The 23380-nt window shown below is 38.8% G+C and overlaps 1 protein-coding gene across 3 annotated transcripts in view; it reads right to left on the reverse strand.

Annotated features, from left to right (window-relative positions):
• Positions 1–23380, reverse strand: part of WDR27 (WD repeat domain 27) — a 60256-nt gene that overhangs the window by 24691 nt on the left and 12185 nt on the right. For 2 of the 3 annotated variants that reach the window (XM_083496433.1, XM_083496434.1), the window contains exons 14-23: positions 23024–23091; positions 21894–21972; positions 20991–21065; positions 20625–20731; positions 20245–20334; positions 17012–17133; positions 15954–16087; positions 11567–11664; positions 10798–10919; positions 2082–2179 (exon numbers count right to left, since the gene is read on the reverse strand). In XM_083496433.1, the coding sequence (XP_083352559.1) occupies positions 2082–2179; positions 10798–10919; positions 11567–11664; positions 15954–16087; positions 17012–17133; positions 20245–20334; positions 20625–20731; positions 20991–21065; positions 21894–21972; positions 23024–23091 (993 nt within the window). The remainder of the gene's footprint in view (positions 1–2081; positions 2180–10797; positions 10920–11566; positions 11665–15953; positions 16088–17011; positions 17134–20244; positions 20335–20624; positions 20732–20990; positions 21066–21893; positions 21973–23023; positions 23092–23380) is intronic. The other variant, XM_083496435.1, reaches the window with a different exon arrangement.

Consider the following 23380-nt stretch of genomic DNA (forward strand, 5'->3'; position numbering starts at 1 on the left):
CAACCTCTGAATATTTCATTCAACAGTCCATGGGTTAGTGGAAATTAGTATTTTCACACTGAAGGCCCACAGAATTTATAGAATTATAATTCAGGGTCTAAAGTCTCTACAAGCCCTCTAAGCATACAGTGGATATTAAGCCCACTAAGTCAATGACCGCTGGGGATATAACCCACCAACTAACACAATCTCATTATGACATCACATCAAATCAACTAATGCCACTGAAAGAGACAGTGTGGAAACAGAAATAAGGGAGGAGAAAACAAAAAACAGGAGTGGAAAGAAAGACTCTTATACAAAAGACCTGACAACATTAATAACACATCATACAGCAAGGCCATTAGCTACAATACAGTTAAACTGCTTACCCAGATTTTACTTTTAACTATTTTACCATTCAACTGCTTTACTTAAATTAATGTTTGAAAAGGAGGCAGCAGATAAGTGACCTGTGAAAAACTTTCCAATTTTTCATTTTTCATGAGTTGTAGTTAGACCAGTTGATTGCAAAAACATAAGGATGTAACAGAGTCCAACCCCCAAAGTATCTCATTTTATTACTTTTTGACATTTGGTAGGGGTAATAAACCTTTATATTTTGGCACGTTCTTACAAACTCTCTAAAAAAAGATAAGATTAAATTATAAAACAATAACCAAAAGATCAACTGATATTAAGCTGGCCGCCACATTCTTCCAAAGCAATTTTTCAAACACACTTCACTTCTACATCCTCTACAATTCAATAATTAACACCATTTTCCCCATATATGTTTTTTCTGTTCTTCTGCTCTAATCTGCATATGAAATGCTTTTCAAGTCAGATAAAATGAAAAAGGGTTTTAAGATTAAAAGGGTTTGTTTCAATTACTTAATTCCAAAGTTCCGTTGCTTTAGAATAGGATTCACCACCACATGCGCTCTTAAATATATATAGATTTTAAAAGGTGACTTAAACCATCTCCCTGGTTAAGTGCACCTGTATTAAAAATGTTCCTGCATTTGGGCAGAGCAATCCTAATCTACCAAGATTTAAGTTATTTATATATCGCCCACTGTATAAACCACGGGGCTATTTGCAACAGGAAAACTGATATTCTAAAATTTTAAAAAATGTAACATATACACACCAACACACCAAATTAAGCTGGATCTTAACTGCTCCCGGCTGGGGAAGGAACTGGGGGGAGGAGGAGTGTAAATCTGCATTTTCTGCCCTTCCACTGACTCTCATGGCTTAAATGTTAGTTATACTTGCATTTTTGATGGTGTACACCAAACTCTGTGGTTGGGACCAATGAATGGAGTTAGGATGCAGTGTAACTCTTCCTGGCTGTGACACTCTCATTTCCCACTCTGTGTTTGCCCTTTACACTGGCATAACTTTTGCCTTCTTACCTTATGGCAAGAAGGTTTTCTCTCAGCCAGTGTAAGTAGATATACCAGGGTAAGCCACTTACACCAGCTGAAGGTCAATTCAACCAGGTGTGTGGGGTAGCAGGATATGCCACAACCTAATCTCTCCCAGATGGTGAGGAGCCATTAGGATGCAGTTTAAATTTTTTAAAGAACATATACTAGCACATCCGCCTTCTGGCATAATTGACTGGTTGGGATTGCTCTGCCCAGAAGCCTTCCTCAATCTGGCATCTTCTAGATGTTTTGGACTCCATTAGCTCCAACCAGCATGGTCAATGGTCAGGACAGAAGAAAACTGTTGTCCAAAACATCTGGAAGGCTTCAGGTTGGAATAGGATGGTTTAGAGTAAAAATAGAATCTGATTCTATATATTACAGAGTCTACTCGTGCTTTGGACTGTAACTGTTATTCTATACAAAACGTAAATTTGCAGAATCATCAGTACATATCTAGGCATATGCATACACATAAATGTTAAAAAGAATTCACATAAACGTGATAGAAAAAGAGACATATAAATTAAACATGAGGAGAAAAAAATGGGCTTTGCTGTTCACAAAAACAGAGAGTATCCTAGATTCGTAGTGCCTAGTGACAATCCAACCAGTTTTGTCACAGTTAGCATTTGTGCACAGGCTCAGACAAATAAACGGTGTTACCTCAGTGTTCTCAAATCCCAGAGCTTGATGCCATCACCAATGGCTGTTGTTAAGAAAAGATTGTAAGCTTCATATTGCTGACTGCTAAAAGCTGATCCCTGCAAAACATTAGTTTAAAATTGCTGAATCCTACGCAAGAGATAATACCCATCAAGGAAATTGCACTAAAAATTGTATAGGCATCTTAGCAAAGGCTGAACAATTTCACTTGTTTGCAACAGCTTTCAATTACCGTACTGCAGCAACAGCTTCTGAGAAGGCTAGTTGCTTGAATCACCAAATTAGAGGTATTATGTCACAAGCAAAATAAACAAATTCATTCACATTAACAGGAGCTAAAACACAGACAATGCTGAAGTAAAGTGTAGGTAGGAAAATCATTAGGAAGAAACTAAGAGGTTATTCCCAGTATACCAAATGTGGAAAGTATTGGCAATGAGAATTGAGACGTCTTCCAATAGTTGGCATTGACAAAGGGATATTTTCCTTCCTGGTAAAGGTCATATAAATATTAGAAGAAATAAGATCCGGTATTACCAATGTTGTGTTTTCTTACAAAGTAGTAACTGTGAGCCCTTGCCATTAATAGTTTATAGCCATTTCATACAAATATTCTATGAATTCCTATTGATCTCGTTTACAGTGCAATTCTATTTGTGTCCACTCAGAATTAAGTCTCATTGTGTACAATGAGGTTAAGTCCTAGTCATCACTTAAACATTAAAGTATCAGAATTCCAGGTGGCTCTTCCAGAAGGAGTTCTGCTGTGGGGTTGTTGTGAAAGAAAATGGTCCACAAAGTTTCCCTCTCCAATACTAGAAAAACAAAGATGTTCCTTAAGTGAAATTGGCCAGTTATTTATTTTTTTAAAAAATGTATACTGCTCCTCACAAAAACAAAGCAGTTTACAACAACAAAACATAAAACCATATAATAACAACCATATAAAAAAGTTAAAACTCACGACATCAGTAGCTGTCATGGAAAGGTCTACCAAAAGGCTGTTATTAAATGTTATTGCCCCAAATTAGCTCCAGATTTCAAAGAATCATAGAACTGCAGAGTTTGAAGGAACTCCAAGGGTCATCTAATGCGACTCCCTGCAATGCAGGGATCACAACTAAAACACAGATTTGCAAGGCTACGCCTCTCCATGAACCTTTTCTGTGTCAAAAACAATCATGAAAAGCAACCTCCAAGATTCTCTTCATAAAACAGAGATGGGAATATGTGTTTCAGATCCCTGCAGTGAAAGAAGCTGTCCTCATTCACCAGACATTGTTGCTCTGTTAACCATCTGAAAGGTATATTCAGCGCAATGGCAGCTGCATCTTCAACAGCTTTGGAATCAATGTTATTTCGAAGTAATTGTAAGGCTCTTTACTGGAAGATGTTTGGTTTCAGCAGCAGACAAAGTTATCTCTGCATAAATAATATCCTGCACTTTCATCATACATCAGTGGAAGGATAGAGAAGATAGCATATCTTACTCTGTGCATAATTATTCCAAGATGGCAAACTGGTGTCTCAATTCTTCGGCATACATTAGATCATGGGTTGTCAACCTGGTCCCTACCACCCACTAGTGGGCATTTCAGGATTCTAGGTGGGCAGTAGGGGGTTCTACGGCACAAGCTGAATCCTCCTTCCATCAAGCACTGGTGGGTGGTAAGGAAATTTTAACATCAAGAAAGATGCATTAGTGGGCGGTAGGTATAAAAAAGTTGACTAAATAAATAAATAAATTTTATTTATATCCCGCCCTCCCCAGCCGAAGCTGGGCTCAGGGCGGCTAACAACAATAAAACAAAATGCACTACCTGTGCATTAGATATTATCTGACACTCAAAGCTACTGCTGAATCCATATTCCAGCCATATGCATTTTAGTTAGTTTACTTAGTGTGAAAGTCACAGCTAGAACAATAAAAGCTCTTTGTTATTTTTCTGCAGAAGATTCCATGCTTAACACGGATAAGAGTCAAATGCATGTCCCTAACATAGTTAAAGGCATGTCTCTAACATAGTTACAATTGATGCAGCTTAGTCCTTAGTTTTAACATGAGAACTAAAACTATACTGCCATTTCTCGCTAAAGGTATATGCACATTTTTAGAATGAGGTTACAAATCAAATATGCATCAACAAGCACAACTTCAGACAGAGAACCTCAAATAGTTTGTGGCAATTGCTAATATTTAGTTACATTTTTTTACTTATTTATTTAGAGCATTTTTATCCTGTTGTTCAGCCAAAAAGGCTCTTAGAGTGGCTTACATAACTATTAAAAACAAGGCACTTCCCACTCTCATATTTCCAATCTAAAAGACACAATGCAAAAGAGAGAAGGGGACGAGTAGGGAAGAGGAAAAAAGTAAACTTAGGTACCAATTATTAATATAGATCCTATAATGAGCAACTGGGAAGTTAACAGTTCAGGTAGCCTGATGGAATGGTTGCTACTAAATGACAGTTAAGGTAGACTCAAAGGCAGCTGGTCTCAGCACAGACAGGAGGAGGGGCGTTCTTCCCTTCTCTCTGTCTGCTGTAGCATGATGAAATGACTACCTCTAAGTGACTGGTAAGGAAGAGACAGCAATTATATTTATGATAGTTACTTTAATTTATGAGACAGTGTGATTCCTTGGCTAATGTTGGGCTTTGAACTGGGAAACCTAGATTTATATTCCTCTTCAGCCTCAGAGACACTGAATAGTATTGTGCAAGCTGTTAGCTGTGAGCCATACATACATAAGCAGCATTGGAGGATTATAGAATCATAGAATAGCAGAGTTGGAAGGGACACCCTACAACACAGGAATCTCAGGTAAAACATCCATAACCGATGGCCATCCAAGTTCTACTTTAAAACCTCCAAGGAAGGAGAGTCCACAACCAGAGCAAGAGAAAACAAGCTTGCTCCATCCAACACCTTTAGACATTCTGTCTTCTGCAGCATTAGCGACCTCCTAGTTTTGGTGTCATCTGCAAAGTGGATGAGCACCCCTCAATTCTTTCCTCCAAGTTGTTGGCCCAGGACAAATCCCTGCAGCACCCCACTTGTCACTTTCTTCCAGGATGATAAGGAACCATTACTGAGCACTTTGGGTTTGGTCAGTCAACCAGCTACAAATCCATGTAACAGTTACCTCGTCCAGCCCATATTTTACCAGCTACCCCATAAGAAAATCATGGAGGACTTTGTCAAAAGCTAAACTGAAATCAAGGTATACTACGTCCACAGCATTCCCCTAATCCACCAAGCTTGTAATTCATTTTTTTTTTTAAAGGAGAGAGAGAGAGAGAGAGAATTGTCTGGTAGGACTTGTTTTTGAGAAATCCATGCTGGGTCTTAGTAATAAAAGCATCCTTTTCTAAGTTCTCACAGACTGCCTGTTTAATTATCTGTTCTAGGATGTTTCCTGGTGTCAACATCAAGCTGGCTGGTCAGTAGTTACCTGGGTCTACTCCCCCCCTTTTTTTTTTTAAGATGGGGAAAACATTTACTCACCTCCAGTCTGCAAGGACATCACCTGTTCTTCAATAAATCTCAAAAATGGTAGACAGACTATCTGGGATTACATCTGCAAGCTCCTTACGTACCCTTGGGTCTAGCTCATAAAGCCCTGGAAATTTTAATTAATTTAAAGTAGCTAGGTGTCCCCTCACCACCTATTTTCCTACCAAGGGATACTGAAACAAGGAAATTTTGTTGGTTGGTATCCGTAGTCCAACACAGACTGAAGTATGCTTAAGCCCACCAATAACAGCAAGCTTAAAAGTGCACTTTACAACTGTGCTGGATCATGGCCTTTGTGCCCAACAACAAAACAAGTATGGATTTTATACGTAATGATACCATACAAGGAAAATTGGGGTATCATGTTGCATTAAAAATGAATGATTTATTAACTACAGGCTGATTTGATAATTTAACATAAAAGAGATTGTCTGACTTATACTAATATGATGTAAAAGTCAGCATCTCATCTAGCTCATCAACATGTAGTTGTTATAGGCTATGATCCAGAGAAATATCACTTTTGCTTTCGGTGGGATTTCATCTTTTTTATTCCTCTAACAGCAGCTTTCCAAAGCTTTTCCATCTGAAGGGACTTGCTGGAGTGTGGCCATAGAGTTTTACCACTAAGCATTTTACTTAAAAGTTTTAATGTATGTTACAAAACGGCAAAAGTTGATTTAGGATTGTAATCTTCAATTTTCCATAAAAACAAGCTCCAATTTCTCTCCCCATATGAATGTGTGTCCACAGCTTCAAAATGTGCTCGACTTAAATAACTTGAAGTCACTTTGCTGACAGAGGAAAAAGAAAAGCCAGAAGAAGTCAAAGCATCGATGTATTACAAATAATACTGCAGAAGTTTAGTAAAGTTAAGTGTTATACCAGACCAGGCTCTCAGAAAACCACAAAACCTATGCTAAAGTCATTCTAAGGAACTGCTTTAAAACCACAAAAGAAAAGACATTCAGAACTGAGGACGGACTGCTGTCTGTAGCTTAACCAATGAGCTTAAGCACAGCAGGAAGACAAAACTGGGCATGAGGAACAACTACAATATCGCAACGTGTCTGCAATCCCCAAACTTCTTGTATATATTGCTGAAACAACTTGGCAAATTAGAAAATGCAGCGAATTCTGTGTCATCTGCCCAGGACTGAAGTGGAGAAGCAAACCTTTGTTTAGAAAAAGAATATCACCATGACTGTAAATTACTTCAAGCCCAAGGTTAAATCAGGGTCTATGGACATAGCAAGTCAATATAAAAAGTCAGTTTGCATCTTTGTGTATAATTGTTTCTGAATAAGTGTTAATAGGGAGGTTTTCTTTTCATTTCTTTCATTAAACACTTATATCAGAATCTTGCACATAATCAGCTCATCAAGCTGCTATAGCGTTTGCAATACCATTCTATTTCCTATGAAGCTTTCCCTACAGGGTTGTTTCTCTAGAAAAACCTTCCCCAACCTAGTGCTGTCCAGGTGTTTTAAAATACAACTTACACTATCACTGGCCATGCTGTCTGGGGCTGATGGGAGTTGTAGTCCAAAACATCCCAAGCAAATATATTAGGCAGTCATGTAAGACATTAACTTTACTCTCCAGTGATTGAACACCACAACTTATGTTCTACATATCGCAGAACCTGGCAACCATCATTAATGAGATGCCAAGAGCATTTTACACAGGATTACCAATAGCCCCATGCAAATTCCGTTGCATATTGCAAACTGAACTACAAGCATAAAAGTTCAATCAATCCTATATCTAGTATTAAGTAGGACCCGAAGTGCTGATTCAGAGAGTAAACAATGTCTATGGCTGTACTGGATTTATTCCATTATTTCCTAGAATTTTTTTTAGCTCTTACAGTGGTACCTCAGGTTAAGTACTTAATTCGTTCTGGAGGTCTGTTCTTAACCTGAAACTGTTCTTAGCCTGAAGCACCACTTTAGCTAATGGGGCCTCCTGCTGCCGCCGCGCCACCGGAGCACGATTTCTGTTCTCATCCTGAAGCAAGGTTCTTAACCTGAAGCACTATTTCTGGGTTAGCAGAGTCTGTAACCTGAAGCGTATGTAACCTGAAGTGTATGCAACCTGAGGTACCACTGTATTATGATTAAATATCTATCCTACCCTTCCAAAGGAGCCTAGGGAAGCAAGCACAAAAGGAAAAAAACAACAATTAAAATATCCAAAAACAATTCTAATGCAGATGCAGACTGGGAAAGATTGTAAAAAAAACACCATAAACCATAAAGGCAGACACATAAATATCAGTACACAAGTATCAAGTTGAAGAAATGTGCATCTTCCTTTCACACTTTCCTGCAGGAAATCTGGCATAGCCACAGTGAAGTGTGAAGTGACCCTCAGGGCAACTTCAAACACTTTCCCTACACCTCAATGGTATGTAATATTTGGAAACCTTGCAAAAATGAGTTCTCCCTCTCCTTTCCATGTGTCATCTTGCTGAACAGCTTCTGTGTTCATAACTTGAAAGGGGACATATATTAACAGAACTCCAAACATTAAAAAAGCTTGCAGTTCCTTAACTGTGGAGAAAGCATAACCAGTGAAGCAACCAAACATGGAAAAGCTAAGGACAACTAGCTCAAATTGATGAGGATAGACGCTTCCTACTAATACCACAGGTAAACCAGGATGTGGTTCCACGATATGTCCTTGCCAAGCCAAACTTTACCCACCATGTCAAACTGTTCTGAACCTGCGTACTCACATGCACACCACTAATGTGACAGGAGCAGGAGGCATGGGTGGCAACAGCCCCAGAAAGCTGCTGTTTGGACTTACTTTCCTCCATGTGACTGATTATGCAACTTTTTAATGGAGTTTGTTCTGTTAAAATTATCTCTGTAGCAGACATCTAAGAGAATGATCTAGTTTCATGTCATTGAAATAAAAAATAAAGTCTAGATTACAGAATACTTAGCTTTCAAAACTGAATTTAAAACCTTGATTTATAGATTAACATGAAATATCGGAAACCACAAGAACTGTTTTGCACTACTGAAACTTAGAAGGTGGAATCTATTTAGATTAAATTTGGGAACATTTCCCCCTTCTGACTACCAAGCTTTAGCCAAGAGTGAATTTTTATATTCGTTTTATAAATACAAGAAGAAAATTGGGATTAAAATGGAACTGCTGACAGACCATTTTTTATAATAGCAATGTTGTTTTAGCTCTAATGATGCCAATCCAGCTTTTAAAAAATATTTTAACTAAGATTGTGATCTAAGCATCAAATAGTTAGAAATCTGCTTAACTAAAATTTACTTCCAAGTAAATATAAATATCAGGGTACAAATCAATGCTTGCAAGTTACTTGTAAGAAGCATACTGAAGTAAAGCATGCTAACTGAGCATCATGTGGTATGAGTTACATCTCAAGGGACTGAAGATGGTGGCTGAAATCCAGTGAGCCATATGTGTGCCAGATGTGTGTAAACAGCAGAACACAACAGCCCCCACGGTGGCACATCTGAAAGGGATTTCCAAAATGGTTTACCCAAACAATCCTAACTAGGGCTGCGCAGTAGTGAAGTGAAATAGAGTAGAGCAGCAGATATATCACTGTATCCCAAGCCCTGCTATCTCACACCAACCATGGTTAATGGGGGGGCATTTGCCTCACTATGCCAACCCAAGGCTGGCATAGCTGGTGAGCTTTGGATCCAGCAGATCTAAAACTGATGGTGCCCTGCTTGATGAACCATGTTTTGAGGCCTCTCACTTCCTACCACTGGCTTTCAGCACTTGAACTGCACTCTTAATTTTTCAGCATAGTATCCCTCAACGTGCACACACAATCATATGAGCATTCATGAATGGGGTATCTGGACCACATTCAATAGGCACTCAAAACTATCCTTATTTAATTCTTAATGTTCTGGAACATATGTGTAAAACATGTTGCAACGTTGCTTATGCCTCTGGCTTTTGAGTGTCTGAGAGCACAACAGAACATTTGGCAAAGCAGATGCCAAATCATACAGCACAACACTGACTATGCCGCTATATGCCTGGCTACCAATATTCAAATAGAATATGCGAGTTAGCACTAGATCTCCAACTCACAAAACATTTCCCATGCTGAGTCATGGTGTTGCTTTCCTTTTTCATAATTATGGTCATCACAGTAGAGAGTAATTCAGATGAACTACTGTAGCAACCATAAAGAAGGCTGATCGCCGAAGAATTGATGCTTTTGAATTATGGTTGTAATGGGTTTAGGGGTTGCTCGTGCGTAAGTTGCCGCCACTCCTGGCTAGGTTACCTGGTTAACCCTTTCTGACTGAGCAGCCTCCAGCATCGTGACTGTCTCAGTCGCTGGCAGAATCCGTTAATGGACGTTTCTTAAACCTTTTCCAGCATAAAAGTTGTTTGACGCCAAGTCTCCTCCTACTCTCCCTGTGCGGAAGTCTTCTGCGCAGGGAGGGTGTGGGCAGCGGAGTACCCGTCTCCAGCGAAGAGTCTTGGAGCCTCCTCCCCGATTCCCCCACCTGCCCCCTCCTTCTCCACTGGTGTTACACTGATTTCCTTCCCCCGCAGATGGGCTGCCTCTCTCCCTACTGGGACCCTCTCCTGCATACCTTTGGAGCCTTCCCTCCGCCTCTAGCTCCGATGGCAGTTCCCTGACAATGGTGCTGGAGGAAACTCTTTGAGAGTCCCATGGACTGCAAGAAGATCAAACCTATCCATTCTGAAGGAAATCAGCCCTGAGTGCTCACTGGAAGGACAGATCCTGAAGCTGAGGCTCCAATACTTTGGCCACCTCATGAGAAGAGAAGACTCCCAGAAGTTGGGAAAGATGGAGGGCACAAGGAGAAGGGGACGATAGAGGACGAGATGGTTGGACAGTGTTCTTGAGGCTACTAATGTGAGTTTGACCAAACTGCAGGAGGCAGTGGAAGACAGGAGTGCCTGGCGTGCTCTGGTCCATGTGGTCACGGAGAGTCGGACACAACTAAACAATAACAACACTGTAGCAACAGGCTAGAGAACAGTGTGGGTTGAGAAGCAGAGCTTAATGCTTCCCTATCCAGTTTATCAGACACGTAAGATTCTAAATCTTTCCAAGAAAGGGAGTGTCATTATGAACAGGAGTCTTTTATGTTCATCGTCATTTAGAATATAAGTGTTAATTAAAATTACTAAGAGATCTTAAGCTTACCTTGTTTTGGCAAATCTGATGAACTGATCTAGAATGCACATCCGCTATCACTGCTGCACTACAACCCACATTGAGGTCAAAGACTTCTAGTGCTCGATTGCTACCAGCTGCCAGTACAATATCTGTTATCTCTGTAAGTTAAAGTTCTGTTAAGCTGTGTATATGTATGTACATCTTTCATATGCAAGCAAAATTCACACTACATTTAAATATATTAAGCAGTTTTGCCTGACTTCACTAGCCAGTGTTGTTCAACACACTAGTAGAAATAGCACCAATGACAAAGCTGCCTCGTCATAATGCATGTTTCCAAATTTATACCACTAATGATTTTACAGCATGATAATAGCAGCATAGTAAAGCTAATGGCTTCACTTTTTATGATATTAAAAGATAAAACTATCATATCATTATATTAAAGAACTGAAGTTAGCTAAGGATACAAACCTATGCATGCTTACTTGTGCATAAGTTCCACTGAACTAAGTGGGACTAATTTTATTTATTTATATTTAACAAAATTGATATACTGATTGATTGTAATAAAACCCCAAAGCAGTTTACAGAAAAAGATAAAACATTAAAATTTATCAATAAAAGACATATTTTTTTAAAAAAAACATTCAAAACTAATTAAAATCAACAATAAGCTACAGACTAAAACGCATGTAGCAGCTTAGTAATCGTGTTAAGAGGCTAATGCCAATTGTTCCAAATTAAGTGCTTCTGACTGAATGCTGAACATAGGTAATAATTGATAAGAGGATACAAGAATAGAATTCATTGACTGCTGAAAGGCTGGTAATTTCCACTGTAGATGCCATGGGGAATTTCTGTACTGATTTACAAGTGCTCTTATTTCGGTATCTACAGAAATATACAAATAACATCAAATAATAAAAACAATGAAATAAACAATGAATTTTTTCAACAGGTATCTTATAATCAGTTCATATACTTACAAACATAAAGTAAAAGATATCTGTGTAAAAATATTTTTCATAATTTTTTGTTATAAAATTTAAATCTAGTGTATATCTCAAAGCACTGCATCAGTTAATTTTCTTTTGCATTCCTGTCTATTCCTATTATTGGGAAAAGGAGGAAGAAATGCTTGAACTCTTGGTCCAAATGCAGCAAACTTGCATGTGTGGAGACTTCCGGGTTGACGCGATCTGGAAATGGCGGATTTCCTCCGAGCTCCGGAGGGAATCGGCTCCACTGAGGATGGGTCTTTGCCGCGCCGGCGACGCGGGGACCCTTAAAAACCGCAGGCGCGGAAGCCTGCGGACTGAAGACTCGGCGGGTGCCTTAAGCGCCCCCCCTGATTCGCAAAGAGCCTTTTTAAAGGCTGCGGAGGGGATACGGGGGTGGCGTGGCACTGAGAGTCGATCGCTACCTCGGTGGAGCGAAGCCGCGAGCCATAACCAGAGAGCGCCGACTTCCTTCCTTGAAAATCTGGACTGAAAGAACTACCCGTGAGTAAGACGGATTGGGACTTTAAAAATTTTTACCCTGAATTAGAGACGACCGGGGTGTGTGCTAAAAGGAAGTCCGCACCCCCCCCCCTTGCAGACGATCTAAGCAACGACACAAGAGCTAAGCTGGAGAGCCTACCCTTGGCGGGGTGAGTGAAAAAGGACATTAACTTCCAAGATTTAATTAAAGGAAATTTTGGGCTGGAGAGCGGAGTTTTGGAAACCTTCCTTTTGTTTTAAACAACCCCCCCTCCCGGGCTCGGGAACGTCCTGCTTTTCTGCCTGCGTAAGAGCTGCGGAGTTTGACAGCTGTCAAAGCTGCCAAACGGGCGGTTTAAAGTGAGAAATTGCCATTTAAGATCCCTCTGGACTAAGATGAGTTATAATTGAGACAAAACTGTTGGAAACAAAGTAACAATAATCAGTCAAAGGATTGTTGGTGAAAAGGCAAATAAGTAACCAGATTCCCCCTAGGGGGAATTCTGTGAAACTACAATGGATACAATGGCTGTGGAAGGAAAGTTACTAGTGGAAATCGAAAGGATGTTTCAACTGGTGGGAATCTTACAAGAGCAGAGCTTGGCCATGAATAAACAACTTGAGACTATGACCTTGGGAACAGGCAACTCTGCTCTTTGTATTGAGGACCTTAATGAGAAAGAATCCACAGCTGATTGGGAAACAATATCTACAGAGCTCGAAGAGACTAAACAACAAGAAAAAGAAGAAGTAATCCTGGGAAGCAACAACCAAAAGTTGACATCTGCGGAATACAAGCAAGGAGACGCTGGGAACATATCTACCACAAGTCTGCGAAAGACACAGAAGAAGAAGGAGGAGGTCCCAAGACAAAATGGAATACAGGAATTTAAAATAAAGAAATATGATTGGGGCCTCCGTTTGGACTTAGACTTTGAAGGGATAGACTTTGTGGAAATTCTTCAGCAGTCACTTTGGAATCTTCTTGTGGGAAGAGGATACACTTTGATGGTGAAAGAACTTTTCCCAGACTTGACGACTGACATAAAGGACTACCAACAGGACAGGCGAAGAGGGACTGAAAGAGATTTGAAAGCCTCGGACGTGAGGAACCCAGGCTGAGAATCTCGAATTTGGATTTTTATTGGGAAGGGACAAAAACCGGGGATGGGAGGGAGGGAAGAAGAGACTCTTATAAACTCTTAAGACTTCTAGGTTTGGTTAAGATGACTCTTAATTAAGATAAAATGAAAATCGATGGAAGAGAGCTTAAGTCCAACTTATGAAAATCAATTTTTATTATAAAAAAGGTAATAAGATGAATAAGATTGTTAAGAGGAGAAACACCAACTTGCTGATATAATCTTGAAATTGGGATGCACGAGGGGAGGTGGGGGGAAGTCAAGGAACAAGGTTATGAAATGGGGATTTGCTGATTTTATACATGTTTTTGTCTTTTGTCTTTGTGTATGTTTTGTCTTTATAAAAGCAGAAAACCAAATAAAAATTTTATAAAAAAAAAAAAACAAACTTGCATGTGTGACTATGGCATCAGAGATCAAACGCCACAGTTTTTAAGGAGGGAAGGAAGAAGTGAGTGGATAATTTAGACTGTGTTAACATGTTCTTCTAATTAAGAGATCTAACACATTCCTGATGTTTCTGTCTATAGCTGCACTGAATCTTTTCCATACAAGCATTTTTCCAAATCTGACTCATCAAAGAACTGAGTGAAGAATTAGGTGAAATGGGAGTAATAGCACAATGGTACATGCAAGCAAAACTAGCGGGAAATCGAAATAAAGAAAGCCACAAACAAAACATCAGGACAAATTAAACTTTTTCTTTTGTGTTTTTTTACTTATATCAAACTTGGCTGTCAGGATAATTTGTGGGTGTTTAAATTTTTCCCCCTCTCTCCTTCTGTGTGCTATTGTTTGTTTGGCATTCAGCACTGAATTAAATCCAGTAAAGGAACTAAGCACAGGCAATGAAATCAGTTGATTTGTTAAGTGAAAGAAAAAATGTGATCCTAGTAGTTATTAATAAGGGGCTTGCCGATCGAAAGGTCGGCGGTTCGAATCCCTGCGGCGGGGTGCGCTCCCGTTGTTCGGTCCCAGCGCCTGCCAACCTAGCAGTTCGAAAGCACCCCCGGGTGCAAGTAGATAAATAGGGACCGCTTACTAGCGGGAAGGTAAACGGTGTTTCCGTGTGCTGCGCTGGCTCGCCAGATGCAGCTTGTCACGCTGGCCACGTGACCCGGAAGTGTCTCCGGACAGCGCTGGCCCCCGGCCTCTTGAGTGAGATGGGTGCACAACCCTAGAGTCTGTCAAGACTGGCCCGTATGGGCAGGGGTACCTTTACGTTTACCTAGTAGTTATTAATAGCATAATCCCCCCAAATAAACATCTTAGACATCTGAAATCAATGAGATTTAAACTTGTGTAACTTTGGTTGATATATGTGTGTATTAACTTGTTTGTATATTTAAAATTCCTCACATCCAACTGCTAATGGATCTATACCCTGATGAAAAGTGTTTCATTACTGTCCACTGATTAAATAATTTTATCTGATTAAGCATCTGCCTGTAAACTGCTTGGAAGAAATCAATACATTAGGAGGGAACTGTGAAATAGCTTTTGGGGTTTTTTTACATTATAAGGTAATGTTCACTGATGAAAGGCAAGGCCATCTTTAATACCTTCTTTTTCATTCCTTGTTACATTAACACAGCAACACCAAATTAGCCTCAAAAACAGACAAGGGTTCCCGGAACTCTCAACCGCAATAATTAAAATTTGCTCTCATGATTACAATTGATCAATTCATTAACTAAAGCAGGGTGGGGAACCTCAGACCCAGCACTCAAATGCAGCCCCCCTCAAGGTCTCTTTTTCTGGCCCTAGGGATTCTCTCCAGGCCACGCCTCCTCCCAAGCCACTTGTTTCTGTAGAGCACATCTTTCACCAGCCTAGCTTCACAGCCTCAATCAACTGTTTCTGCATGGCTGGAATGTGCCCTTGCTTTCCTAGATGGAAGGCACAGGGGTGTGTGAGTCTGTGTATAGAAACTTGCCCACTGTGCAAAGGTAATGTTTATATTCATTGATGATCCACCCATTTTTGCCTATGGCCTCACTCATTACTGGCATGTAGCCCCCAGATGGGAATGTGACCCTAGAGTTGAAAAAGGTTCCCCCATCCTAAACGATAACTTTTGTTGATCAAACTGATCAAGGCTGCAACCCTATACACCTAGAAGTATGCCCCATTGAACACAGTGGGGTTTACTTTTGAGTAAACATGCATAGGCTTGTACTGCAGTTTACAGCCCTAGAAATAACATAGAATAATACTTTAGCAAAAGATGCCGAAAAGACAGTAATGATTCCAAGGTAGTGTTGGGCAGAATTAAATCTGAGGTACGATTAGATTAACTGCAATAGAATTGAATGTGACCAGAGGCAATTTTCACGCTAACAATATTCCTATTTTTATTTTCTGATGCAAGATGTAACAAATAGCAAAATCTGATGCATGTTTATTAAAAAGTCACACTCTATTCCATAGCACATTCTGCAAAGTAACTATCCATAGGACTGCAGTTTTATTTTTTCCTCTTTCATTACTTTGTTTAGGTGTCGTACAGGATCTAAAGAATACTTGATATTTCTAAGAATCGTAAGACTTTACCTACCGTTTCATCTCATCCTTGCTGGTATCAAGGTAGCATCTTAACATGTGAAACTCTGCTCCACAAGACAACAATATAAATGTATCTATATAATAAAACTGTGCTGATCGAATGGATTTATGAAACATGTCCTTTCCCTAAAAGTAAAATATATATAATTAACTATGCATACTGTATAATTTTCAGTCAGAAAAATACAGATGGTTTCTTTATGGCACACTGTCAGATTACTTCCTTTGCTAATTTTCTGACTAACAGGTGATTTCTCTAAATTACAAATCTTGATTCATTTTACACTGTTGTCCATTTCTTTATAATTACTATTAAATTAGACAAGGCCCAAGGCCCTAAGAAAATACAATGTCACTCTGAAAATCCAGTCATTTACAAAGAATCTAGTCTGACTTCAGTCCTCTTTCCCACAATAACATTACATCACAAAAAATACAATCCAAAGGCAATCACTCCTCAACCTCTTTGACACTCTTTGACACACACAATTTCTTATTCTTCTTTGCATTCCCTATATTAGAGGAGGAGAACCCTTTTTCAGCATGAGGACTACATTCACTTCTTGGCAACTTTTATGGAGACACAAGCGAGCATTGGGTGGGGTCAGAAGCAAACATGGACAAATCTTAACAAATCTAAAATTTACCTTTGTGTGTAGACTACGCACACACACACACACACACACACACACACACACACACCTACCTCTTTCTCCATTCCAGGCAATGGCCCATGATGGAAGTGGAGCATGTGTAACAATTTAGCAACCATTTTGAAATGCCAGAGAACTGCGAGGGGAGTGGCACTCAAGTCATAAAGTGCTCATGAATTACAGCACACACAGTTTTATGTGCTTGATAATTTCAGTGCCATCACTATTGATAACTAGAAGTGTTAAACTATCCTAGAATTTTTTTCACAATTACTAAGGTGGCAATTGGAAATACATTCCAAACAGATACAACTGATATGCTTTTGGGGTCATAGAGAACTGGCATCATAGAGAACAGTACCCCAAATCTATCTAACTTGCACGAGATGTTTATTACCAGACATAAAGCAGGTTCTGCACTGCTGACTGACCAGATCCTTAATGTTCTGTCTTCAGAAGATGAAACAAGCCAGTTGTTGTCATGGCTCCAACCAACTGAGTTAACGGCACCATCATGCCCTAACAAAAATAAAGAAAAAATGTTTTTGGGGAAACAGGTCTGTCATACATTCCTAATAAACCAGAAGACTTTGCCCCCCAGAAAGATCACGGTTCATCTAAGAGAATTCTTATATATAATAATGTATGAATGTATGTGGAGATACAAAGAGGGGTTTTAAATAATTAAATTAAAACTTCAATCCACAAAGGAAAATATAGTGGTACCTCAGGTTAAGTACTTAATTCGTTCCGGAGGGCCGTTCTTAACCTGAAACTGTTCTTAACCTGAAGCACCACTTTAGCTAATGGGGCCTTCTGCTGCTGCCGCGCCCCCGGAGCACGATTTCTGTTCTCATCCTGAAGCAAAGTTCTTAACCTGAGGTACTATTTCTGGGTTAGCGGAGTCTGTAACCTAAAGCGTATGTAAGATACCTATTCTTCTTCCTGCTGAGGTGGACTTAGGGAGAACTGGAATCAGTGTGGAGTTAGCCATCTCCCTTATTTGTCAAAATTCCCATCCTGGACAACTAAACTGCTTCAGAAGTGTCAGTTACACAGATTGTTCAGCAGAGCAGGAAGGGCAAAGTAGGGATTCATTGGCCTTACCAATAAATCCCTTTTCTTTTTGTTGCAGTGTACAATTTCACCCTCCAACTTGAATTCCTCCTTCTTATAGGCTTAGGTATCCTCAGGCCACATACAGGCTACATTTTCCCCTGTAAGCTAAATATTTTAGTGAGAAGAGATGACTTGCTCATTCTTCATGTTGTTAATTCTCATGTCCTGATACTGTCTTTCTTGTAGAACTTTATTTGGCCAAAACATGCTTGTCCAGAGGAGAGGCCATTAGCAAATCCGAGACTGATCACAACATGCCGTTAACCAAATATTTATATAAATTTCCCATTATCTAGGGAAATCAATTTCTAGTACTGGAATGCAATCAGTAAAATATGCAATGGCATAATGCTTCTTTCTGAATCCACTAGGACAGGCATGGAAACTGAAGTAAAATAGCTAGTATCTATGTATTTTTCCATTTATGCAATTGCAGTCTGAGCTGATTTATAATGAAACAAGTATTACTACACATAAACAATTTTTTTGGTTTGCCCTTCATGAAAATTTCTCAACGCAATTACACATCCCAGAATTTCCCAGTATTGCCAGACATTCTTATGGAAAATGTGACACCTGAGAAACCAAGAAAATGGAATTTCCCAACCCCACTTAGAGCATCTCTACAGCCTGGGATCTGGGGAAAGAAACAAGAATAGCCTGATTCTGCCCACCTGCAGCTCTGACTCTATTTAAAAACAATTTATTATTATAAAAAATTCTGAGGCAGAGATATAAATACACATAGCAAAAGTATGAATTTGTGACACACTTGTTCTTGGTTTTTTCAGAAGTCTAGGTTTAGAATCAGAGAAGTCTCTGAATGTTTTACTTTATACACGTCAGTAATATGTTTAACAGAATATACAGTGCAGTTGGAATTTTACCATGATGAACAGGAATATATTCCCTAAATTTTATTTCAAGTATAAAGATTGCTTCCGACTACAGTTTGTTTTAGCCAGGCATTCTGATATAAATATACTGTAAGTTGGTAGCAGTACAAAAGGATAGATAGCCTAAACCTTGTTACTACAGTGTTAAATGATGCCCCTTTATTGTGCTTCACATGCAAATCAGAGTTGTAACTGAACTGCAAGTTTCATCAACACTTATGATGAAGTAAACTTCTCTCTTTACAAAGGGAAGACTGGTATTGTAGAACATTAATTTAGCAACTTCAGTTCAGTGTGGCCACTTCATTTTTCAATCCTATAAACTGTAAACAAATTCAAAGTGTTAAAAGAGCCGATCTAACATCCCATTGTCATAACCCAGCACATATCATTTACCTAGATGAAAACTGCTAATGTTAAAGATATGGTATTTTAAAGTCCTAGACTGCCCCCTAGTGTACTGAATTTAAATTTGCAATATACATGTATGCATTTCATTTATAAATTTATACGCTATTTTTGTCACAACCAATCTCCATAAGCTATGAACGGCGGGTTTGAGTCTCGCTAGTGTAAAATAGAGCCAAGCTGAAATACTCCCCTTGTTTCAGTGAGTTTTCAAGGGGGGATTTTTGAGATGGGGTAAACCTACTGAAAGCAGTGGGAGACCTTCTTCAGGGCATTGCTAACCAACAGCCATTATCGTTCTTCCCAGGATCCCCTGGAAGTGGTGTCATTCCTGGCAGCCTTTTTGTTTTGTTTTGTTGGGTTTTTTGGCAGCCACAATTTCCCCATGGGATGCCTTAGACAAGGCACTGTTCCCGGGCTTTTGGAATGACAGGAGGCAGTGGCAGAGGGTATTGTAGTCACTGGTAGGCATGCACTGAGAGCAGCTCTGCTGCTGCTGAGACTAACAGGGAAAATTCAAAACCAGCAGAACCAGATTTTTCTAAAGGACTGGAATAAATTTATGTTGCATATGAAAGACAATTGTAATTACTTAACATCGCTTGTAGGGTTACAAGAAGTTTTGTAAGGAGGACTTTATAAATTATTGGGAAAAGCATTAAGATTAGCTGATGTAAGATTGGATTTATAGCAATAAGCATAGTAATAAAATGCAAAAGCAGAAAGAAATTTAGAAAACCATTAGAAGGGGTCTTAGGCTGTGATAGCCAAAGATTCGTTATGTTGCTTTGGAGTTGTCATGTTGGAAAATTTGTGCAAAAATAAAAAAGAGAGCAGCTCTGCTGCTACCACCAGCAGAGAAGCCCACACCTCCAAGGAAATTCTGCTTCCACAGCCCCTGTAAAAGCTCCCTTCAAACTTTTTCAGTGATTTAATCAACCCCTGAAAACAAGCAGAAGAAAATTTCACCTTCCAGTCAGGTTTAGCAATATAAGACAAAATAGGCAAATTAGCGGAAATGAAACTGAGCATGGTGGGCTTCAAGATTCTAAAATGAAAAAGAAATCACAGCAATAATATACAGTACTAGCACTAAAAACAGGTACCGGTAGCATAGTAAAAATGACATTTGCTTAAAATGCTGTATCTTGCACTAATAGGAAGTAAATTGAAGACCTAAGACTGAAAAAGGCTGGAATTAATTTACCTGAATAAACTGCTGGTGTTCCTGTAAGATCTGAATTGAATGCCAGCAAAGTTTTGTCTGCCAAGCCACAAGCCAACAACTCTCCATCCCCTGTAAGAATAAGGAGTATAGGAACTTAATCTGATAATTCTAAACCATGAATATACCAAATCATTTTTTTAAAAAAATTGTAGTTATCTATACGCTGCATTTAAAGAATTCCTCAGAAGTCAATGGGATGTATTTCTGTGTAGACATGCATAGGATTGTGTAGTCAATGCTGAAAATCAAGGCAGGCTTGCTGTCTGAATGAACCTTAATGAGCCCTATATATGTAAAAATGATGTTTAGCAGGTGAATGCTGCAGACATCTAACGTAATGCATGAACATTTTTCTATACCTGAATACTGAATACAGCATATAGAAGTTGGCTTATCAGCTACGATAATCTGTCTCTCAGATTTGTTTGGAGGAATGTTGACATGTGGATAGTCTTCCTTATTTCGTCTTCAATGGTAAAGAAACAGGAGAACATTTAAAAAGATAAAAGTACAAACTGTGATGTACATTTAAATGTATTACCATTAAATTTACAATATTTTCTCATTAACAAGTGTTGGTGTAATAGAAGTTACATACTGCTAAAATAATTTTAATTTCTCTTTTATTTGGAATCCCCCCCCCCACTGTGTAAATGCAGGATAATACTAGTTCTGCTTCAGTGTCATTAATGCATTTGTTCAGACATATCAGTTTTATTGCTTACCGTTTGCAACTTCTCTTGCACTTCAGTTCCAGATTGTTTTGCTTTGCATTGGTCTTTGGAGAGAACATGGTCATTCTGCAGTGGAAAACAGTGGGCAATAGTTCATAGGGCCAAAGAAGACCTGACAATAAATGTCTCTTTGCATTTAATCTATAGTTTTGTAAAAGTGCAAATACATCAGGTAGGGTACCATGTTTTCCTAGCTCAATAGAGACAAGTGAAAATAATGCAAACGTCCAGTAACTTCATTTTCTATGGATTACGAAATGATGGTAACATATTGGTGTTACTGTTACAACAGTGAGCTGAATCCAAAAGTTCTCTTCCTCCAGAGGAAGCTTCTTCTTTCAGAGGAAGGGAATTCAAACCCATTAAATAAGCAATCAGAAATAACTGCCTCAGTATAGGAATATCAAAATCTAAGTTACATAGACAAGCAGGCTAGCAATACACATATAGCCACTAACTCATATATAGCCATGCTGTGATTCTGAAGGGATGCAGAAAGAGCGCAGGAATCTCAGAAGATGGAGATTTCCAATAGCTGACAGAAAGGTTTCAGTGAACTACATCTTTCCTGGCCCCAGCCCATCACTAAGAAATCCAAATAAATTATGAAAAATAATGCTATTTGTAGACCAAGCTATGCAGATTTTGCTAAAATTGCATAATTTTTGACTTACAATTCTAATTTATTTGTGAATGTGCCAGTTTCCCAAACAAGCATTTCTTTAAACCTTAGTTTTAATAGTGTCAGACTAATATTTTTTACTCTTTAGCCCATTTTACATTACATTTTCCATATGTCAAATATGCTGTGACAGTCATGCAGCTTCTCTTTCTACAATAAAATTTAAAAATCAATCTTAAAACACTAAAAAGAATTACATAATATGTACTCACTGTGGCGCTGATGTGTAACCTGAGGACTTAATTTTATTATGGAAGACCAGCGGCTGATCTTTTATTGGGCTTTTTGTACCTGAGTTTAAAAATACATACAAAAATAAATAAATAAATAGTTATAATTACAGCTATATACTTGTAATTATAAAATAGTTAATAATTACAGCTAAGAAACAATAAATAAATACGTTTAACAAACACAGTTACAAATATGGATACCCAGGAAGTTCAGGTTACTTTGTTTCAGCTTTTAAGATGCTGAACTTCTGCTATGTAATTCTGTCTTTTAAAAGCATAATTATTTTTAAATTGAACAAACAGGATGCTCTGTGCAACAGGCCTGAGTTCCAGAGATGCAGTAATGCAAATCTACAGTCCCTGTTTGTGTAGCCTCTCTCACTGCTTCAATTGAGGGGAACATTTCCCATAAGTATTTATTTTGTCTCCAGTGCAGAGAGCATTAATATTATTTGATTTCTTATACACCACCCTTCCTGTAATGTCCACAGTGACTAATAATAAAAATAATACAAAAACAAAACTAAATATTATATCCTATAATGTCAGTATTACATTATACATAAGATGCCCTCCCCACAATGTTCCAGAAGCCTATAGTAACAAGTAGGTTTTAAGGTGTCAACTGAGCAAAAATAATGTGTGGGTCAGCCTGATCTCAAGACGGACGAGGTTTCAGAGCCAGGTACCATCAATGACTAGGAAAAATCTTGCATCCAGTAGAACTCCACATGTGCATGATCTTGCATCCAGAAATTAGTGCTGGATATAGTGGAATAATCTGATCTTACATCAACTTACCTGGGAGTATCTTCTACCAAAACATTTATTTATAAATTAATATTTAATCCAATTCTTCAGTCCAAAAACCTCAAACCAGCTAACAAAGTCAGCAATAAAAACAGAACAGAAAGAAGAACACAGCCCCAGAAAAACAGACAGACAGACAAAAGATGACTGGTTACCACCCCGGATACTAGTCTGATGCCAGCTGTGTTCCCAGGTGGTACTGGGTCTTAACCCATCCCTTTTGGATGCTTCTTCACCCCAAACAAAGAACAGATGTTTATAAATAAGCGCCAAACTAGTTGAAAGTTTACCAGACTTACCTTTTTTACTTACAAGTTGGCTTTTTTCTTTCTTCAGGCACAAAGGAGAGGTTGGCAGAAGAGAGCACCTAGGAAGAGACACACTTCCTTACCCGGGCTTTGGACGCGGGAGATGTGCATTTTTAGGACCCACCGTGATTTTGTAATCGTATGCTGTTTTAAATTGTTTTTAACACTGGGCATCAATTGTTGTAACCCACACTGGGATCATGTAAGGGTGGGTTAATAACAACAACAACAAATCAAACAAATCAGAAGACTCATATATATATAAACCATTTATGAAAGAGCAGTACTAGTGACATTTGGGGCACTGCTAGAAACACTGTTTTCCAAAAAAGATCAGCTCCTCTCATG

Source organism: Podarcis liolepis (assembly GCF_965112155.1).
Source record: "Podarcis liolepis genome assembly, chromosome: 3".
NCBI classification, from domain to species: Eukaryota; Metazoa; Chordata; class Lepidosauria; order Squamata; family Lacertidae; genus Podarcis; species Podarcis liolepis.